Below are 20,731 nucleotides of genomic sequence, written 5' to 3'. Positions count from 1 at the left end.
CTGTGTCCTGTCTTCACTTATTTGTTCTCAAATGCAGGCACCTTTGTGGTCTTCCTGCTGGTTCATCATCAGTCCAAGCAGTTCAGTGAGTCAGTGGGATTCTGTGTGCAAAGGAAGATTAGCAAGAGTTAACAGGATGGCCCAGTAGTCAGCAGATCATGAGGCTGTGATAAGTGGAGCTCTCCTAGCAGCTTATGTGTAGCAGGTCCGCTCTAAGCCTTTTAAACTGTCAGGAAGGATTTTGATGACTTGAGTATGTCCTGAATATAGTTCCTGAACAAACACATTTGTTTGTGACCCGTCTATTATGATCCTTCTGTTTGAATGAGGGTTTCTTAAACTGTGATTTCCCCAACTGCAACCCAAGGCAGAAACGAAGCATGTGGCACTGGGCTTGTGCTCCCGTTACCCAGCTGGGCTGGTTAGGTGCCATCTGCACTTCTGCCCAAAACTCACCATTTCTTTTCTTCTTTTCTCCCATCAGAAAGCAGCCTGAGTGTATAGGGGAATTCTGTCCAGTAAACAAACAAATAAAACCCCTCTGATATTAAGGAAGTCAGCAAGGTTGGTTTACTCCCCAGAACTACACAAATAGAAATAATCAATTTTGTTTGACTATAAACTTTCTTGAAATATGTGTTTCTTCAAAGACATTCCAAGAATTCTCAGTATTTATCCTGGCAGTTTCTACAGGTCAATATTTACTCTAATCATCTTTGTATGGATAGCATCACATTGGTTTTGAGCCAAAAGGAGATCTACATCTTTCCCTCTGCTGCTCTAGAAATAACTCATTGCAAAAGAACAATTTCTGTCATTTGGAGGATATTTAATGAGTATAATTGCAAAACCTTTTAGTTAATTTGGTATGAGTAAAATGGGATTGAGTAAAATTGGGACATTATAGCTTTGTCACTTAAAGACTTCAGTATTTTCTGTTTTTTCATTCCTCTCATTGCTATTCTAAACAAGAGGAGAAAAAATGTACAAAGCTTTATGGACCATCAAGCTGCATTACTGAGTATTAAAAAAATCAAAAACAAAAACCACAAAGAATATGCATTTAAGTTGGGAAATTAAGTCAGTAATCTAAAAGTTACCATTAATCACCTTTCATGATATATTGGTAAAGGATTTTCAATACACAATTACAGACTTGTCACAGATCAAAGACTAAGTAGACATTAAAATGTTAGACTATAAATATTCTGTTGCTATTAAACACAGTGCTAATTCACAGACAGTGCTGCTCTACTTGCATTAAGTGTCAAGGTGATCCTTTCAGATTTTAACCATCGCAAGAAGCACAAAAATCTAAAAATCATTCTGGCTCTGATCTCTCATACAAATCTCTCTCTTCCTCCCACTCCAAATTTGCCATTCCTCCCTTTGAAAAAAAAAAAAGAAAAAGATTAAGATATCCTAAAGATAGACTAGATGATAGACTAAAGATAGACTAATTATTACAGCCTGGACTCCAAAGACCTGCTTAAACAACAGCACCACTTTCCTACCGTTTCTGTTGAGCCACTTTCTTGAATTCATTGCAGTGTAATATGCACAAGGCTGTCGTGAAATCAGGTTTGAGGTGACAGAGTGACGTGAGGGTTATACACTGGTCTCTATTACTAGTATAATTATCACCCTGTGATAATTTAATGCATTTTACATTAAAACAGCTTCTTCATCTTTTCTTGCCTCTTCTACTTGGCACTGTTTCTCAACAGAAGCCCAAGTTTTGTCTGCTAACCCAGGGGGCCCATCAATGCATTTGAAGTCAGCTGATAGAAAAAAGCAGGGTACTTGCTAGGTTAGCACCCACTGTGATCACAATATTGCTCTTAAGTGAATATTAACCAGTCAGAAGCCATTTAAAATGCTCAGACATTTGCACTGGATTTAACTAACATATAAACAACATAGAAGGTAATATATAAAAATGGCATTATTTATCCTACATAGATTTGCATTAAGAATGATGCAAGATTTGGACCTAGAAGCCTTGAGGCAGCTTTTTCATTGCTTTGCAATTTGCCTGGGCAAATATCTTTCAGCAATGCAGTGCAAAGCCCCACTACTCTGATTTGCAATACACTTAAAGCAGTGAGAGAATCAACCATCTTCGACCAAGCCCAAGAGAGCTCTACCCATTGAGCAGCAGCTCTTTATTTCTGTATAATAATTAGTGTAAAACATTTGAGAAACGTGAGTAAAAGGTACTATAGAAATACAAAGTACTGTTTAAGTAAATTACATTTCTCTAGGCTTTGAGTTAAGTATCGCAGTCACTTCTAATGGATTAAAACATGACATGTTTTACCTACTCCCTACACAGTTTGTGTCTTTTTATAAAACACTAATTTAAACATTCTTTCATTGTCTTATGTCATGTATTACAAGAGATATTCTGCTATCGTCAATACATAGATTAAGCTGGATGGGCTGGATGAAGACAGCAATCTCCTTTCATTATAGCCCACAGACACGCTAATATTGCCCTGCAATAACATGAAAAAATGAGATGAATTTTAATGTATGTTCTTTCATATCAGAAAGACTCATCTGCCCTTTCAGATGGAAACATTTTCCAAACTTCAGCCTAAGCCAGAGCAGACAAGAGGAATGCTATGAACACAAACCTGCGGTAGCTCGGGGCACTGCTTCCTTTTATACAGATTGCAAAAGCTGCCTTCTCCGGGGTTTAATTCTCTTTCTCCTGCTCAGATTGCTCAGTGACTTCCGCAGATCAGGATCCGATCTCAGATACACACCTAGCAGTTACGTAAGAACCTGACTTAAATTAATAGAAATTCAAGGGACTGATACCTGAATGTATAAAGCTGACCAAGAGGGGTTGGTTTTGCTTTGTGCTGCCCTTAGCATGCATGCTGATCTCTCTCCACTTAGCTCTGGGGAGGGAGGGAGACAGGGGCTGCTTGTTAGACCTTCATGCTGGGCTGCAGAGGAAAAGCCTTCGGAGGCCCATGACCTGGCACTGCCCCAACAGGCCACTTCAGACACAGCATTTCTGTAATTTTAAGGTGAAAGTACCATGATTTATTTAGCACACATGCTTCAACCATCAGAAATATTTGATTCTTGGGTATTTGTGGAAAGATGGTGTCCCCTTTCTACAAACATGGAATCACAGGCCAGAGGTAGAGAAAGTTGCTTCCTGCCCGTGACTAGTCCGGGTGAGGCCTAGTGCACCACTTCTTCCCAGCTTAGACTTAGGCATTCGATGTGTGCAAAGCAGCTGCCATTGATGTGTTCCAGCTATAACTGCTCAGCACTTTGCTCAGCGCTGCAAGTCAGGCCTTGGGGGAAATAAGAGACGTATAATTAGTGACCACCCTTGAAAAGTTCGATTAAAGTGAGCTGCCTAGCAACACAAGTTCCAACAGAGCCACTCAAATTCCAGCAGAGCAGGGATAAAATCTGACTCCCTAGAGAAGCCTTCAATTCCTGTGTGATTCCTGCAGTCCCCTCCTTTACTCACGGCATGTGCCACAACCTCTGCAATTAAATGAGAAAGTGCTGAATTAGTGTCCTTCCCCATACAACCTTGCACAGGCAACTGTGCTTCTATTATTTCCAAATGTTAAGATTACACTAGACTGTTCATATAAATTTCTCATGTTTCTCTCCCACCTTTATTTTTAATACAACTTAAAAAAGTCTACCAAATGGCATCACTTTTTATCTACCCAAATGACTACGAGGTTGTGTCTTTCTCTTCCTTATCCTCTCTAACTGGCTCTCAGTCCCATTTTTTTTCCTTTTTTTGCCCTCCCCCATCCCACAGCACCATGTTCGGTCGCAGGTTCCTCCGCACCAACTGTCTTCTTGTCCTCCCACCCCAGCACCCAGTACAGCTGTCTTCACCCAACCAGCCAGTCCCAGTTATAACAAATACCAAAATCCAACATAAAGCACTTCATTTCGTAAAGACATAGACTTCTTATCTTATTTAAAGCTTATTGAGAAAATCTCTTTCTCATACACCGTTTTTATCGCATTTCTATATACAAATCATGTGTGTGCTGTGGTAGTATATGTCTGTATACATGTATGCATAATATTTGCAACCATAGTACATGTGCATGTAAACAAGAAGAGCAAATCAGATCAACTCCAAAGTCTGCTCCAACTAGGGGCAGGTTCTCCCCCTGCCAGGCACTAACTGATGCCCTTCAACCACCCATGCCCTGTTGCGGGAGCTCGGCCAGCTGCCCTTCCTGTGCGTCTAATCCAGCTCTCCTTGAAAGCGATCCAGGAGCTGCAACGTTTGCAGAACGCAGCTGGTTGTTCCCTCTGCAGGACTGAGCACGAGAATGACTTTAGTCTTGAGTAATGTCGGCCTTGCTAAAACACCAAAGGAGAGGACTGAAAGTCTAAGGTGCAAAACACGCTGCCACCCTTCAGGCCCTGAATATTTTTACAGGCTCATCAGTTCTTGTCCTTCATAAAAAAAAAAAAAAAAAAAAAAAAAAAAAAAAAAAGATCTCAGCCCTGTAAGCTCAATAAACAGGACATTCTGGCAGCTTTAACAGCCCGTGGAATGGTGCGAGCTCCATCCAGCTGTTTCAGATGACATTCTGACCACCTTCTGGGAGAGGAGAAGAAGCAGGGATCATGTACATCTGTCTTCATCCTTATTTATCTTGCAGTAGATGGGAATTCATGTTTTCTTGGTGGCCTATTGATTGCTGATCTCCTCTCCAACCAGCCCTTTCTGATGAAGCCTTTCATTCCGTTATTTCCCATTGTTGTATTTACATGAGGTTTCAGGTAATTTGGATAAGTGAGTTCAACAAAACAGATGTGCTAAGCACTTAAATGTGATACAAGAGATCCATACTGTACATTGACAGTCAACACCATTAGAAGGATCACTAAGATCATCAGAAACATTTTTTAAAAACAGTTTTGAGTTTGATTAGGGAAAAAAGGCAAAAAAAAAAAAGCCAAAGTCCAAGTTCAAATGATGTATAAACTCCAACGGGTAAATAACAAGCAGAACATTTTCATGGAGTACTAGGAACTGTGAGTTAACTGTTGCCCTTCAGGAACTGCTCTGGTAGGTACGGAAAAGGAGGCCACATGAAACAGTTATTATGTTTCAGCATCACCAGAGTTTAACCTGGGAAGGTTTTTTGGAAAGCTTCCAACTATACTTGCTCCTTGTTACATAGTGGATTTTTTTCCGCAGCTGAAGACTTTCGAAATAACAAAACCATGCAAAGGAAAAGCAGATTGACTTTTTGGCAGGAAGTCAATGTGCAAATACTAATGAAATAATCTCAGTTAGCAGTCAGACTCCTTAAAGGTCAACAGCTCCACAGTGGAGAAGTATAGAGCATTTAAGTTATTAACAATTTTGTCTTTCAAGGTTTCTGACAATTTCTCTGCTCTAAGTTAAACGCTTTAAAATAAAATCAAGATCTGATGACTGAAGAGTCTATCTATATTTCAACCTCTGTAACAGTTCAAAGACTCTGTCTTGTTCTGATGGAAGCTGCCAGCCAGATTCCTATATATTTAGGATCAGAACCAAAAGGAATTAGGAATGTAGACTATCGTAAATGCTATTTCTCATTTGTTTCTAGCAAAGCACACTCTGAAACATCCATTTCAGTGCAATCTTACTTGCTAGCATTCTTCTTTTTGGTTGATATTCTCCTCTTTTCATCTGGCTTCCTGTTCTTCTGTTATTCCACCCCTCACAAGCAAATGTTCTTTCTCCTCCACACTGGCCTACTCCTGTCCTTCTTCTCAGCTGACTAAGTAGCAAAGAATGGGTGACAGAGATGACAGTGGGTGAAGCAGAGAAGAAAATTATGCTTAAGAAGGCAAGAATATGACCTCATGCTCCTAAGCTTTGAAATATCTTAGGTAATAAGTCACTTACTGTCCCTGCAGTCCAATTTTGGTTCAATGAAAGTTACCACCAAAACATTCAGCAATTTTAATGGGAACAGAATCAAGACTCCTAGCAGAATTAAGCACAGCTTCAACATTTCAGTCAGTTACTCAGTGAAGCAGCTTTGGTTCTGAGCTGTACGACTTTAAAATCTGTGACTCTGGTAAATTTACTGCAGCCTTGTACCTGTGTGAGGTCAGGAGCTGATCTGCTGCTCCATTCACCTGCATGACTTAAGTCCCAATATCTCATCCAATTCTGACAATACCACCTTCCAAGATAACATAAAGGCGACAGAAGGTGAAAGACTGATCACTGTACCAAAGGTGTTCCCTGTCCTGCATGACAAAAATGCTGCTAAGCAGCAATACCCAGGTCTCAATATTTAGAAAGCCAGCTTCCACTCTGTAAAATACTGCTTTTGACAGGGACACTGTAATGTCAGCAGGGAGAGAAGGGAATGAAAAAGGCACTCGCACAGGAGTCTTGGAGATCAAGATGGCTCATGCCTAGTTAGGCAGTTATTGCTGGTTTACAGTATCTGTAAGCATTTTAAACTTGAATTAAACTACTCTTTAAAAATAGGTTAGAATTTTGAAAACTTTAGAGAATGTATCATGCTTTGCTTATTGGCTTCATTTGCTTATAAGTACTCTATAGATAGAAGAACAGAATTTGTTGTCACTTTCACTGCCAACAAGAAAGAAAATTGTATTTAAAGTGAGAATTGAAAATTTTGTTAGTAGATAGGCTCTCTTGCATTTTACATTATAATGTTTTAAACCATCTGGGGCACCTCTACCCCAAGTATCCAGCAAGTATCCAGGAGTTTACTTATTGCACTCAGAAGAGCAGCAGTGTTCAGCCCCCTATACACCCAGCATTGTACATTGAAGAGTCCAACAGACTTTACTTTGCTACTGACACACGCAGCATTACTGGCACAGTGATAATTAGCTGAATGACATTTTCGTAATTGGTGGTAGCACTTCTATTAACTGTAAATACTCCAGCATTTTGTCCCACTCATATGATTGTGTTACCTTCTTTCTTTTACTAAGATGAGAATCTCTCATTTTGTTGATGCTACTTTAGATGGACTCTTCATTTTGCAAGTCTCCAGGAGTAAATCTCACAGGCAAAATATGCATGTAAGGCAGGGAGTCTTCTTGTCTATGTGCACAAGATGGATGAGATAGATTTAAGCTAGGTTTACCAAGTTCGCTCTAAGAACTCACCAATTAAAAATCTCAATCGATACAAACCAGGCTCATTTCAACATAAGACTGCCCATATGGCTTTCGTAGCCCTTTACTCATTGTATCCACCTGGACCAGCTAAAACATGGAAGAGTTGAAATACTTTTTCCTCCAGAAATGGTAAAAGCGGAAATTTCTGCTTAATGTACCATCCACCTTTCGGCTTCCTTATCCCTAACATAGGTCTTCTATAAAAGAAATGTGAACTAAATCCTAACGTTCCGCGAACCATGAAATCAACAACAACTTAACCTTTCTGATCCAACACTTACTAAAGACAAGAAAAGCTTAAATGAAGGAAGATGGGAGCACCCTATTTCTGGGTATATCGACGTGTTGGGATTGCTAGTCAGATCCCATTAGTTCCAAATCAGAGTAATAAAGCAGCTGAAATGAGGTTTCTTATCTGCTAGTTGGATTTCGGCATCTCTGACCACCAATTTGAAACACATGGAATGTGAATTCCACGCTGGCACGATGTCCTCTTGAGTCACACATCAAAGCACTGCCTCTTCAGACAAAAACACGTTCCGTTTGGAATGCCTAAAAGTAACATCTGTATAGCTCACTCCTTAAAGAGAACTTCTCAGCACTGTAGATAGGACAAAAAGAAGAGCAAAACTTTGCAGAGGAAGTGATCCCAAGGAGGAGCAAGTGCAACTTCAGTGACAGATATAAATGGAAGTGGGAAAATAGGTGTTACAGATGTCCAGTTTTAACATCTAGCATTAAGACCTAAATTTGGTTAGAAAGGAAGGGCTGTCTCCTACATCACGACCGAAGATCAAGTATGGCAAGTATGGAAGGAACATGGACATCCCACCCATCTCAGGCATGCACCTAGGCACTGCCAAATGAGAAGTCATCTACCAATGTATTTGTAACTCCACTGCTACAGCACTTGAAGCACGCAGACAGGGAGAACTGCTCGTGAACAGCACAGCAAGTTTCAAGCTTCTAGGCAGTCACTGCAGTAACATGGTCTGCTTCCCAACATCTTTTCAGTCCTTGGAGAGGTGTAGATGCAGATTTAATGAGCAAGGCATACCATCTGTTAATATTGCCTTTAAGAGCAACTGAGAAAAAAACAGCAATAGCAAAAGTGCAAGAGATGGCAGAAGCTTTTAAAAAATGGACCATCAATAATAGGGTTCTCTTCGTATGATAGCTGTAAAAACGAATTTTAAAAAATGAGCAGACTACATGTTTATTTGGCAACTGTTAAAACATTTAAGTAAGACTTAAATCAGGATTAGAACAGTGATATAAACATTTGGGCTAACACAGCTAGTGGGCATATTACTTCTGATAAAAGCCAAGATCACCAAAATGACATATCCCAGGACCTGATCATGCAGTACACATGCTGAAAATAGCTCCCTACTATTAGGAATTGGATCTTCCAAGTTATGCTCATTTGCTTAAGTACAGGATGTGGCCCCTTTTTATTTTACTCATGTGATGAGTGGATGAGAACTGCTATCACTCTGGCAGAGCAGTATTTCTCACTCAGTGTGGTTGCAAATAACCACTTTGGATACTAGACAGTAGACGGTAGAGCCCCTGGTCCCTGAAGTGAGATAAAGCCGAGGCTGACAGCCCAGCACATCTCCAGCTACGAACTACAGCAGTTCAGCTTAATCCCAAAAAGCTGCTCAGCAGATAGTCATAAACACAGAGCAGAGCCAGAGGAACTACTTGGTGCAGAGACCATTCAACACATGCCTCATTTGCCTGCAGTGTGAACAAGCTTAGGGAAGAAGGACTGTTCAGTGGTTAAAAGTCCTAGTTTGGACCAGTAATTTAGATCTAGACCTAAAAAGTAATTAAGACTCAGGTAGAGTTTAGACATTTAAATCTCTCCCCTCACCTCAACAAACAAACAAACAAACAAAAACCCAACAAAACAAAAACCCAGTACCTGAAACTCCCCAACTAAAGCTCTTAAACACTCAGCATGTCACTGCCCATGTCTGTAAGTCTGTCATGTGTCTGTTTGCAAAGGTATTTATTTCATATTGAAATTATTTCATGCATCTACTTTGTATGATGAGATTTCAGCTTCAGGTGAAGCTCTCATATATTGAATTCCTTAAATTCTACCAATCTATGCTCCTTCAAAATACATCTTTGTACCAAAGAAATAGAAATTAAGGAATCTTGTTTTTATCTAAGCCTGTGGTAGTGCCAGCTCTTGTCAGAACATAGCAAACCCTTCTTCATTCACATTTTTAAATGATACATCCTTTTCCTGTAGCTATAGAATAGTATAAATAGAAAAAGTAGGAAAATGGAGTTCATTTCCATTCAAGAACAGCACATAAACCACTGTCACAAAGAGCTATAAATAAAGGGAGAGTGCTAACACTGGACATCAAGAAAGATAGTTAAAAACATTACAAATCCATCTCTCTCTGTAACTTATCAATCTATAGGTTCAGTCAATTTAAAAGATCTAGGAACAGGGGTTTAGTGGATTAGTAACAACAGACCATTAATCTCTGCAGCCTCAATTTTAATCCAGCAATGACCAAAGTGATTGAAAATCACTCCACCCACATGACTAGTAAAGCTTCTAAGCACAGTTCTCTCACATACCTGAATCCCAGCAGCCGAGGTCACACGATGCTTTTTAAGCACAGACCTCTGCTTAATACTTAGCTAAACTCCGTGCCAACATTTCTTGGCAGAGTAATTCCACTACGAAGTTTTAACTATCTCTGTGAACTAAGAACTGCTTTGAAGTATTGTTTCAGTCAATAAAGCTTACCTTTTGCCCTGGCAAAATATCCCAAATGCATGTATGTAAAATAAATACCTTTTTGTGTCTACAGGAGATTTTAAATAACTGTGTAGGAATTGATGAGTGTCATTCCAAGCAAATGCCAGAAAATTATTTCTGTACAGATTATATAAGTGAAAGTTATACTGAAAACGCTTTGAGTTTCTTCTTCTTTATTTTTTAATGCAGTAGTAAAATGTTATGTGCACAGTTTTATGCCCCTTTAATTATGATGAGAATTCTTAATTTCTTCAGCCTTTTTTTATATATAAGAACACTCCATTATAAAGATACTAAGTTCTGGACTATTTAATGACTGGAATCAATTTTTATGTGACCAGAGGAAAGAAATGAATTCAGCTGTGCAGAGTCCACCCATACTATCATGGGGTGGAAAGAGAAGACATGAAATTATTCATTAGATGATGATGTGATATTATGTGAACAAGACATCCTTCACCTTTTGGTCATCTTGAGTAATTACTTGGTCTTTAGCTAAGCAGCTATTGAAAGGGAGACCTTTCCAAAAGGTTTTACCCTCATTGCTGTGTTAGTTGTACTGGAATAGTCTGTATTGTTGCTTTACTACACAGAGAAATTACGTGATGTTACGAAGATTGCAACCAGTTTCTCTGCAATTGCATAATTTAATCATGGCTTATAAAAATTTCCACTCCTCTCAGCTGGCCACTTTCAAAGATTTTGCATTATTCATGTATTGTATCAGTGCTAGTCCCTGCTTCAGCATAGCACTAAAGCACACCCTTAATCTGTATACGTCTATACAGTCTAATACATACATATGTGTATTGTTTTATATGGTTATGTACTAAGACTCAGAGACAGCAAACACTTAAGCACAACTTTCTGAGTTTTGCATTTTGCTGAATCTGTGTCCTGATGTATCATCATAAAATCTAAAGAGGATGGCTATGGTTTTAGCTCACTAGTAAGAAAACATACTTACGATACCTATTAAAAATAAATCATGTTATTTATTACTCTGTTTTGCATCCTATTCCACTGTGAGGTAAATACTTGTGACTCTAGGGCAAAGGCACAATTACAGGCTGGCAAAGATGAATTGTTGGCAACTTGGGGAGTGTGCTGGGAGGAGAGTGAAGATAGAAATTATGCATCAGCAGACAACTTTATATCCTGCTTGCAATTTCTGTCTGCCACACAGTACCCTCAGGATCATCTGGGCAACCTGTAGGAGGCTGTGGAGGCTGGCAAATGCAAGGAGGCTTGCATATTACTTTCTTTTCCAGCAGGGACAAAAACATACTAAAACAGTAAGACCTGCTTATAAAGCATGAATGCTAAAAATATATGTATATTAAAAGGGTGAAGTCAGGTGGACATAGAACACTAGGCATGTGCTTAGGTGCCACACTCAGAGGAATCATCTCTTACTCATAGTTATATAGAGAAATCAACTGAATTAATGTTAATAATTTAAGCAGAATTTAAATAAATAGCATATGTATATGGAAGAACATTGCTTAGGTTGGAATTTTACTCTACCAGCACATTGAGTCATGGCTGTCACACAAAGCAATTTAAGTTAAATGGTACTTGATACAGTTCTTCAATATAACACAATAATAACCCAGAATAACTTCACTGCTGTTACTATGAAGAGAAAAAACATATACCTTGTAACAGTCAGGAAGAGAGAAGAGGGATACAGTTTCTGAGTTTCTGAGGGAACCAGAATGCTCCGTATTCTGGGATTATGCACCCCAGGAGAAGTTGCCCGACGGCCGCTCAGCTGCTGACGCTGAGGTAAACAGCCACGTTCCTGAGGGGAGGGAGCAGAGATGACCATGATCTTGCTGCCCTGCTGGGCTTTCTGCTCTTAGAAGTTTAAAATCATTTTATTTTCTGTCTCAGCTTCCCCTGGATGCTTCGCAGGCCCCCTGTCCATGGCCTTGTCACCCTGCAGTCACGAGTGAGCAGGACACCGGGACACCTCGCCACACTGGCGGCGCCATTTGCTGACACGGCAGCCACCTCCGCGTGGCTGCAATGCTCCCACTGCTGGAGCAGCAGAGCGGGTCCAGGGAGAGCCATGCGGGTCAGCTACCCTCCACCTAATTGGGAAGTCCAGTCGGCAAGATGAGGTAAGGAGATGCACGGCACCATGGCAGGGGTGGGCAAGAGGCAGCTCCAACATGGCTCCTCACAGCACTTTCCTCAGCTCTATAACCCAGTGGAAGCAGCTGCACGAGGGTAGATGTGAACCAGACATGGGCACAGGAGGCTGGAGATGGAGATGAGGTTGAAGAGCCCCTGGGTTCATCCCCCTCCAGGCCGGCCTCTGGCAGCGGCTGAGGCCTCCCTCATTTTCATGAGGTGTTTCGGTGTCTTGCCATGATCATAAGAAGCGTTCATGTGTAACCCTAGTGCTGCAAGGCAGCAACGAGAATGAATATGGACTGTAGTTAAATATTTAGATTACTGGTGGGTGACCTGTAGCTCTTTCTTTACCTCAGCTTTACTGTTTACCTCAGTTTTTCCATCCACAAGTGTGACCAACATTACTGTATTTTTCTGAGATCTACCAAAGAAAAGCATCATTGTTTTTCCTTTTTGATTATAGTATCATAATGCAAAACCATCTAAAGTCTTTCTCACTGTCAGGTCTTAAGCTTTTAAAATTTATAAGGCCCCAGTTCCGTAAACACTGTAAGGCCATTTATAATATTCTCAGACTTCTAAGGTCTTGTAAAGGGGGCATAAATACATGTTTTCTTATGCCTTCCTACCCCAGTTGTCAACCACTAAGCACTGAGTGGAGAGGTTTCCCTTACTGATAAATAAGAAGTTTACAGTCTGTGAGGCACCCAGTCACTACTGGGCTACATCAGTAGAGAGGCCACCGGCCTAGGCAGAACACAGCTATAAAGTGTTTCTCAGTCTTCTGTTTTTACATTAATAGCTTGCTGTTATATCCTTAGGAAGTTCCACTGGAAGACACTTGATGGCTTTTTATTAATTAATGGGTAGACCAGCTATAAAATAGTCTCGTTCTCTGAATTCATCTTTAAGTAGTAAGAGTTGTAAAATCTCCTGAATGCCAGGATATTATCCTTTTTTAGAATTTATTTCCTATTTATTTATCATTGCCATTTCAATTTATCTATCCCAATGGAATTTTGTATGCTAACTGAAATTCTCAACTGCATTGACAAGCACTTTTTTACTTTCTGATGGCTCTACAATGGAAATATAGGATATAATGTTGACTCTGAACAAGTCATTTAAAAATCTAGCCCCCATTTTCTATTCTTCCCAATACGATGTATAGTTAGGATAAGAAATAGAGCAAAATAACAGTTATCACAATATGTCCAATGCTTATTCTTAACTGTCACCTACTTTTGTCTGCTGCATGAGCGGCTGGTAAGACTATATGATAAAACAGTTTTATAGAGTTTTTTTTCTAAATGCTCAGTTTCAAAAGACAGTATTAAGCTTGCACATCACCATGCTTGTAGAACCATTGGCAATTATTAGAAAACAAAGGGAAATACAACTCTGGTTACAAAACAGTATGCAAAACAGGGCTTCTCTTGGAAAACCAAAGGGAATTTAATCAGTTTATTATCTTGTCAAACAGAAAAATACTCAGTGTATATATATATAATGTCTGTTCACTGCTTTCCTTTCATAAAAACACTTTGTACTTTCCATTTAAACCACAGATGAGTGAATCATCCAGTTCAGTCTTTGCTGTGTAAGTTTAAGCATAAACAATCAGCAATGGTGAAAATAAAAGCTCTCTCTTCAGCTAAATTACAACTTCAGCCAAGTAAGAAAGCAATACTTTGATCAATAGCAACAGATAAGCAAAACAGTCTTTTATGGTAAGCAAGCATTACTTGTTCATTTATATGCAAGGCATATATTCATAATTCAAAGGGTTAGTCATTTCAGTCCTTGCTGAATTGAAAATCTAGCTGCTGTAGGTTTAAAACTGAGACTCTTTTGAGAATTTGAAGGGCAAATCTTGTCTGTAATATCAGTTGCATCTCAGAGACTTCCAGAATACTGTAAATTGGGATGACTGGTTGGAGTTTTAGTCCTTTTTAAAATAATTCCATCTTGGAGGTTTGGTGTCTAGTTCAATTATATTAACAATGAGGCAGTGCAACAAGGCAAAGTCTCTTTGAAAATCTTAATCATTGAGATTTGCAAAACAATAGCAGTGATTATGAGTTTCTTCCCCTAGGTTTATTGGATGGAAAATAATTCAGCATAATATGCAAAACTATTCATAAACATTACCTTCTACTGCCTTTATGTAAGCTAAAAATGGATGAGTTTTTTTGGACTTTAGTGCCTATCTGGTCATGCTGTAGCTATAAAACTAACTAAAAATAGAATGATGAAAAATACAGGACGCACAAAAAAGAGTAAAGTAGACATTTATAGGATAGTATGAGACTATTTCCATAAAATTTTAGAGCAGAAACATCTTCACACTTTCTGAAAAGGCGGCAACATCTCTCAAGTGAGAAAGCTTTCAAGTGCTAAGAAACTGAGAGTCTTTGGCTCCAACATATGGCCTCCATCCTGTGTTTGACTGTGAGCAGGAGGATTTGAGTCCACGTGGATTTTCAGTAACATCAACAAACTCCATACAGGCGTGAAGGTTTGCCCACACACATGAAGCTGTAGGGATGCGGCCAACAGAAAAAGAATATATAACGGATTGACTGCCAGAAGCTCTTAGTCACCAAGAGCATTGGGCTACATGTTATACATTTCTATGTTCCTAGTGATTACTTCCCTCTCAGATACATCTGTGTTATGAATAATTATTTCCCCTAGAATATTACATTCCCTACTTAACAAAATTGCCAGAGAAAGCCATTTCTGTGACATTATTTGAGAATGATTAATTGATTTCAACATCTTTGTCCAAAAATACAATGAACCATTCAGTGATAGTTTCTAATGGACATTAGATCCTTCATATTGTTCTTCTCTACAACACTTCTTGTGCTAGCTTGTATTCCCTTAAATTGTACTAATGGTTGAGATGAGTCATCAGACCTTATAGATCATCCTTCAACAGCTAAATCAAGCTTCAGCATAATTTAGAGTTCCTACAGGACATCTCTGTGTTATGCCAGGTAATGAGAGCTCAGAGACTGTAGAAGCAGCAAGACAGAAAATGAAGCACAGCCAGGTTCCACACACCACCCCAGCTCTCTGTGCCAGGAGCTGCTACATCACATGTCCACGGAAATTCCTTGATACACACGAGTTTCTTGATACCAACTCACTCTCTATTGTTCCCAATGCATGATTTATGAGCTCTGTGTGCAGCCAAATAGGCTAAAGAAGTTATATAATTAACAGGATATGGCTGTGCATAACTTGAGGGCAATGGCAAAGGATGAGCATGCTCTCAGATCCTGAGAGTTCTTCAGGACTTCCATGAATCTCATCCACGTTAGTTCCAATACGCCAAAATAAGGAGAGGCAATACATCAATTCATTGGAAGACACAAGGATTGAACACACAGCTTCTATAAGTCATTTTGTTGATGGATTAACAGAAAATGTATGTAGAAACTTTCTTAATCCATGGATATATAGAACAGTAGTATTTCCTTATTTAAATGAGGCATCTGAAAAAGTTTTGAAAATATTTTTTCTTTAAATTGCTGATATTTAAAATCACAAAAAACAGTAACATAGTTATACAAATATCTATGCAAGCAAACATGGCAGCCGTTGCAGCCATTATGGTATCAACAACATCCCATCTACACCTGAGAACATTGATGCCAATTAATCTTTGGTGGTATTCTTACCCAGAAAGGAACTTTTGGGCATCATACTAGCACATGTAATCTAACACTCTTTCTATACAACACAATAAACCCCTTTGCAATGATTACATTCATGACCAAAGAAAACAGTAACCCGAGGGATCCTAATTTTAGCAACCTATCTATAGAACATCTTCACTTCCACTATCTTGTGTTCCTTCTGTGCTGTAGTATCATTAAAAGAAACAAAATATCTGAAATCATAATATAAATCATGACTGTTTTTCCTCAGAGACTATAACTCAATATACTCCATGACTTAATAGGAAAAAAGAGGGCTTCCATTTCTTTCTGAAGGGCAGAAATTGTTTTCTTGGTCCTTCAATCTGTTCTTATTTCTCATCTGTATTTTTACAAGGAAACTAGATTTTGCTTTCAGACAAACAATTTCAGGTAGCAAAACCTTTCATTCAGTATGCCAAGAAGACAGAAATATTCAGTTTACAAAGTTCACACAGAAAAAATAGAAATTATTTTCCAAAGACACGGGCGAATAATTAAAAAGGGAGATATCTTGATACCCTTTCTTCCAAACCAAGCAATCTAACATATACAAGGGTAACTCAGCAGCGAAAAGTGTTAGGTATAAAATAACTTATTAAATATATATGCTTCTTTTCATAGATGAAATTATTTTCCATACTAAGCACTCTTAAGATGCTACCAAAGTTAACATTATGTGTCCCAAAAATTTATGCATGTAAAATTATACAAAAAAGATAATTTTATGTTAGAACTTCATTATTCCATTTAAGTAAAAAAGGCAGCATGAGCAAATGAAGATCTATGTTCAGTACAATCTATATTTAAACATATGTAGATGCATAGCAAAGGACATTGTAACATAACATTGAACCTATCTTTAGCAAAGAGGTTTGCTAATAGTGATGGGATAGTCATAAGGATCTAGTTAACAGTCAGTTCAGTGACTGACATCATCCTTTGAGCAGCAGCTCTTAGAAGGCCCTAATCCAGTCCCCACTGATCTTAGTGGGAAGACCAGCACAGATTGAAGCACACACTGAATCAAGTCTCTGCTAACGTTCAGGAAAGATCTGTGCACAGAATAGCAGAGTCTGGCATCTTCATTGCTGAAACAACTGACTTACCAAAAAAGGAGAAGGAAAAAAAAAAAAGGAAAAAAACCCCATAATTTCTTAATTCACTTTTCTGTAACTGCAGTAACGTGCCTCAATTACTGTCTTTTTTAAAGTAATATGTTGAATGAATGATCAGTGCCAAAGTGCAAACCAGAAGCTAGATAATGTGCTACAAACATGGTGTAAAAAAAGGATGACGGAGAAAAAACACAAAGCATTAATGCCTGTCAGATATCTACAGATGTAAATCCCTTTTACCAAGATGACTAACAAATCCTGAAAAAATAAAAAGCCCTAGGAAGGAAGAAAGAAAGAAACCACATCCTCTATGTGGTTAAAACATGTTTTTAGAAACCACGGCTTTAACCATGCAGCAAAAGCATCCCGCTATTCACTTCATTAAAAAAAATAAAAAAGGAAAAGAGATTGATATCAGGCTGTTCCTAGTGCTAGAGGGAGATGGAGAGCCAAGAGTGCCCCTGCAGGACTGATCCCTCTATCATTTTCAGATGCTTGAGTTCCAATTTCTGAAGAAGAGGAAAGAAGGGGGAAAGATTAGGAAACACTGGCAGCTAGATGCATGGCATAAGGACCTGCCCAGAATGGGAGAGCTTCTCTCTGTCTCAAGGTATAACTGGCAGAATAGCCAAGAAAATTATGGCCTTCATTTTTCTCTTCTCACTGTGGTAGTTAACAGAAGTGCCTAATTTGAAGAGACCTGGACAGGTGGCATATCATGCTGAGCTAAACAGATAAGTGTGAGATTTAAATAACAAGAGATAGCAAGTTTTGCTGTTGTAAAGAGAATGAATTATTCTGGTGGTACCAGTGGGCACAAGTGGAAGGTCAGCTTGAAGTGCCGCCAGCATCAGCCTGGTTCCTGCTGGCAGATGGTGCCAGTTGATGGGGATAAGAGAAGGGCTGACATACTCTGGGGCTGGCACACACACTATCAGCTCAGGAATATGAAAAGTTTGGGGGCAGGTGCAGATTGATGCAGATGCTGCCACCCCCAGTGCCAGCGCGAAGGTGGTAAGGATGGACCAGCAAGGAAGTGCTGCAGGAAGCGGGGGGGGCTGCAGGTGCTGCCGAGGGGCTGGCCCAGGCCGAGCTCTGCACGGCCCCAGGGGAGCTCAGGAGCTCACTCGCCCGCCGCGCAGCCCCGCGGAGGAGCCCGCAGGATCCTGCGCCCGCCGCAGAGCCGTGCCGGGCGCTGCTCACGTTCCCATTTCCAGGCTTACGCAACGCCGCGAGGGCAGGGGCAGCCTGCAGAGAAGTGGAGCAGCAGGAGATGCAGGCAGCCTGGATCCCCGTGGGGCTTCCTGAAGTGTCCCAAACTAGAGAACTGGCCACCTCCCCACTACTGCTCCTGCAACGTAATTATTCCAGCATGACTGACATGACAAATTAACAAGGCAGCCAGGGCTTGTGCAGCAGAAAGGAGTGTTTTCCCCCAGAATAAATTGTTCCAATCCTTTACACTAGACACCCAGCCGTGCCCATTCATTAATTGGACAAGCTCTGGTGACAGCTGAAATTACCTGACTTCTGCATACTGGAGGGGAGAACAAGGGCTTTGCAGCCTTAAAAGGAAAAGCCTGAAGCCGGAATCCCAGCCACCGTGCAGTTCTTTGGATGGGGCTTTCTTTTTTTAATTCTTTTTCAGACCTGAGTGCCAGTAAATCTCCTTTTCAAAGCAGAGGCATGGTCTTTAGAGGATTCTGTCATTCCTCTCTTTGCAGCCCCTGAAATGTGGCACCAAAACCTGACAGCTCATCCAGCGAACCGCAACCCTTTTAAGACCCACAAATCAACCAAGTTTAAGAACTTTAGCAGCCACAAAATGCTGAGATTACTGCAATGTTGGGATTAATTGTCACAATCAGAGTACATTAGGAATTATAAGCATCTGCTTAATCAGTACCCTGTGGTTATTTATTGCAACCAGTGTATCATAATTGTCAAACAGGTACTGGAATAAAGTGGGGTGGGAAGGGGATTTGATGGCTCTTACATTTGGTCACAATGCAGTCACAATACTGTTATGCATAAGGTTTTCAGACGCTATTTTGATTCGGGTTTACCGGTGCCCCTTACTCCTCTGCTACGGGCAGCCTGGGGCTCTGCTTCGGTACTTCTCCCGCCGCCTGCCCGTTCTGCGCTAGCTGCGTACCTGAAATGCAGACGATGAAATTCGCTTGCAGAAGGAAAAGCACCTCCCAAACAATTTCCATCCTCCGATTCTCATGCCAAGTGCATCCCTTGGCGAAAAAAAATAACAAAGATCAATATCGCAGTTTGAACGATCCCAGCAAATTTCCTTTCGGAGTTGCAGACTGTATTCCCCAGATGTGCTGACAACACATGTCCGAGCTCTCTCTCCGCACGGCTCAAGCGAGATCCCTTCCCTTCCTTCGCCCTCCAAGAAAGATCAAGAAGCCAACGGGGCTCTTCCTCCACCAGTGAGAAAAAAATCCACCAGATTTCCCAACAAGACATAGACAACAAACCCCAACCGATCCGGTCCGGAGAGTCTCTATTCCAGGGCGGCCAGGTGCAAGTTACCCCCGAACTCTGCCCGTCTCAGCGGGGCGCGCAGCAGGCCGGGGGGGCGGCAGGGGGCTCCTCTCCTGCTGCTACAAAATGAGCGGAAAGAGGTTAGAGCCGCCGCTCGGCGCCCGCCGCGCAGCCCGCAGCAGCCGCGCTCGCGCCGCAGCCCCGCGCGCTCCGCAATCCCCGCCGCGCGGCGCCGCGTTCCGCCGCGCGACTGCAGGGGTCGTCCTTGCCCCGCGCAGCGCGCGGCCCCTGCGCGCGCGGGAGGGCCCCTTGCGCCGCTCCGGCGGGCTCCCGGGTGTCCCCCCCGCAAAAAGGCGGGTTGCAGAAGCCGCGAGTTTGCGGGGGTCTGCTAAGGTGCCGCTGCGCGGTCGTCTTGAAAACTTATTTTAGGGAAAAACGAAAAAAAGGCTCTGCAGGCTCGGCGGCAGCGCGAGGCAGGCGGGGATGGCGAGTCCTTCGCTGCCCGCACGTCCGGGTGCAGCCCGCGCCCGCCGCGCTCTGCGGCCCGACCTCCCCCCCCCCCGCGGGGCAGCCTCCTACTTACCCCAAAGGCCTCCGGCTCAGGGGGTTGTATTTTTGCAATATATTTTTATTTTCTCCAGCTCCCCGGCTTGGCCGCCCGCGGTCCCGCAAAGCAGTCGCTGCCAAGCGCCGCGCCGCCCCGCTAAGTGTACGGAGGTCTCATAGCCCCCGCGCGGCCCCCCCGCCCCTCCCGCGGCTGCGCCTATTCCGCCATCCCCCGCGGAGGCCCCGGTGCAGCAGCGGGTGCCGCGGGCGGGCGGGCGGGCGGCAGCGCCGGGCACGGCGGGGCGGGCGGAGGCGGCGCCTGCGCGGGCCGGGCCGGGCCGGGGCGGGGGGATCCCGGCCGCGCTGCCCCCGCGGGCTCCGCGCGCTGGAGGCGCCTCCAGAAGCCGCTGCGGGGCCTGTCCCGTGGTGCTGCCTCGGGGGAGGCTGCGGCGGCGCGTGGCGGGGCAGGGAGGGCGGCCCGGGGGCTGCAGGGAGGCGCATCCCGGCTGCGTGCGCGGAGCGGCCGGCGGGGCAGGGGCAGCCCCGGTGCGCAGGGACGCGCAGGGCGCAGCGCGGGGTGCGGGCGGGACACGCAGGACCGGGAGCGCGGTGCTCCGGGCCGGGGCTTGCGGGTAAAACGCACCTTTGCCCGATGCGGGCACAAGGAAGATGTGCGACGTGGAAGGGGAAAGGAGAGAGCATCTGCAGGAAACCTCTGGCTAGGCTGGTTGTAGGCTCTGAGAAATGTGTAGGAC

The 20,731-nt window shown here is 42.3% G+C and overlaps 1 protein-coding gene across 1 annotated transcript in view; it reads right to left on the bottom strand.

Moving 5' to 3' along the window:
* The window catches only part of CA10 (carbonic anhydrase 10 (inactive)), a 149,621-nt gene extending 130,027 nt beyond the window's left edge, over nucleotides 1–19,594 (bottom strand). The window contains exon 1 of the mRNA XM_088535912.1: nucleotides 19,087–19,594. Coding sequence (XP_088392038.1) covers nucleotides 19,087–19,147 — 61 coding nt within the window. The 5' untranslated portion in view covers nucleotides 19,148–19,594. The remainder of the gene's footprint in view (nucleotides 1–19,086) is intronic.
* Nucleotides 19,595–20,731: the final 1,137 nt, after the last annotated feature.

Source organism: Tinamus guttatus, unplaced genomic scaffold, assembly GCF_059628265.1.
Source record: "Tinamus guttatus ecotype Peru unplaced genomic scaffold, ASM5962826v1 Tinamus_guttatus_pri_ptg000649l, whole genome shotgun sequence".
NCBI classification, from domain to species: Eukaryota; Metazoa; Chordata; class Aves; order Tinamiformes; family Tinamidae; genus Tinamus; species Tinamus guttatus.
This window is presented reverse-complemented; position numbering and strand designations above follow the sequence as displayed.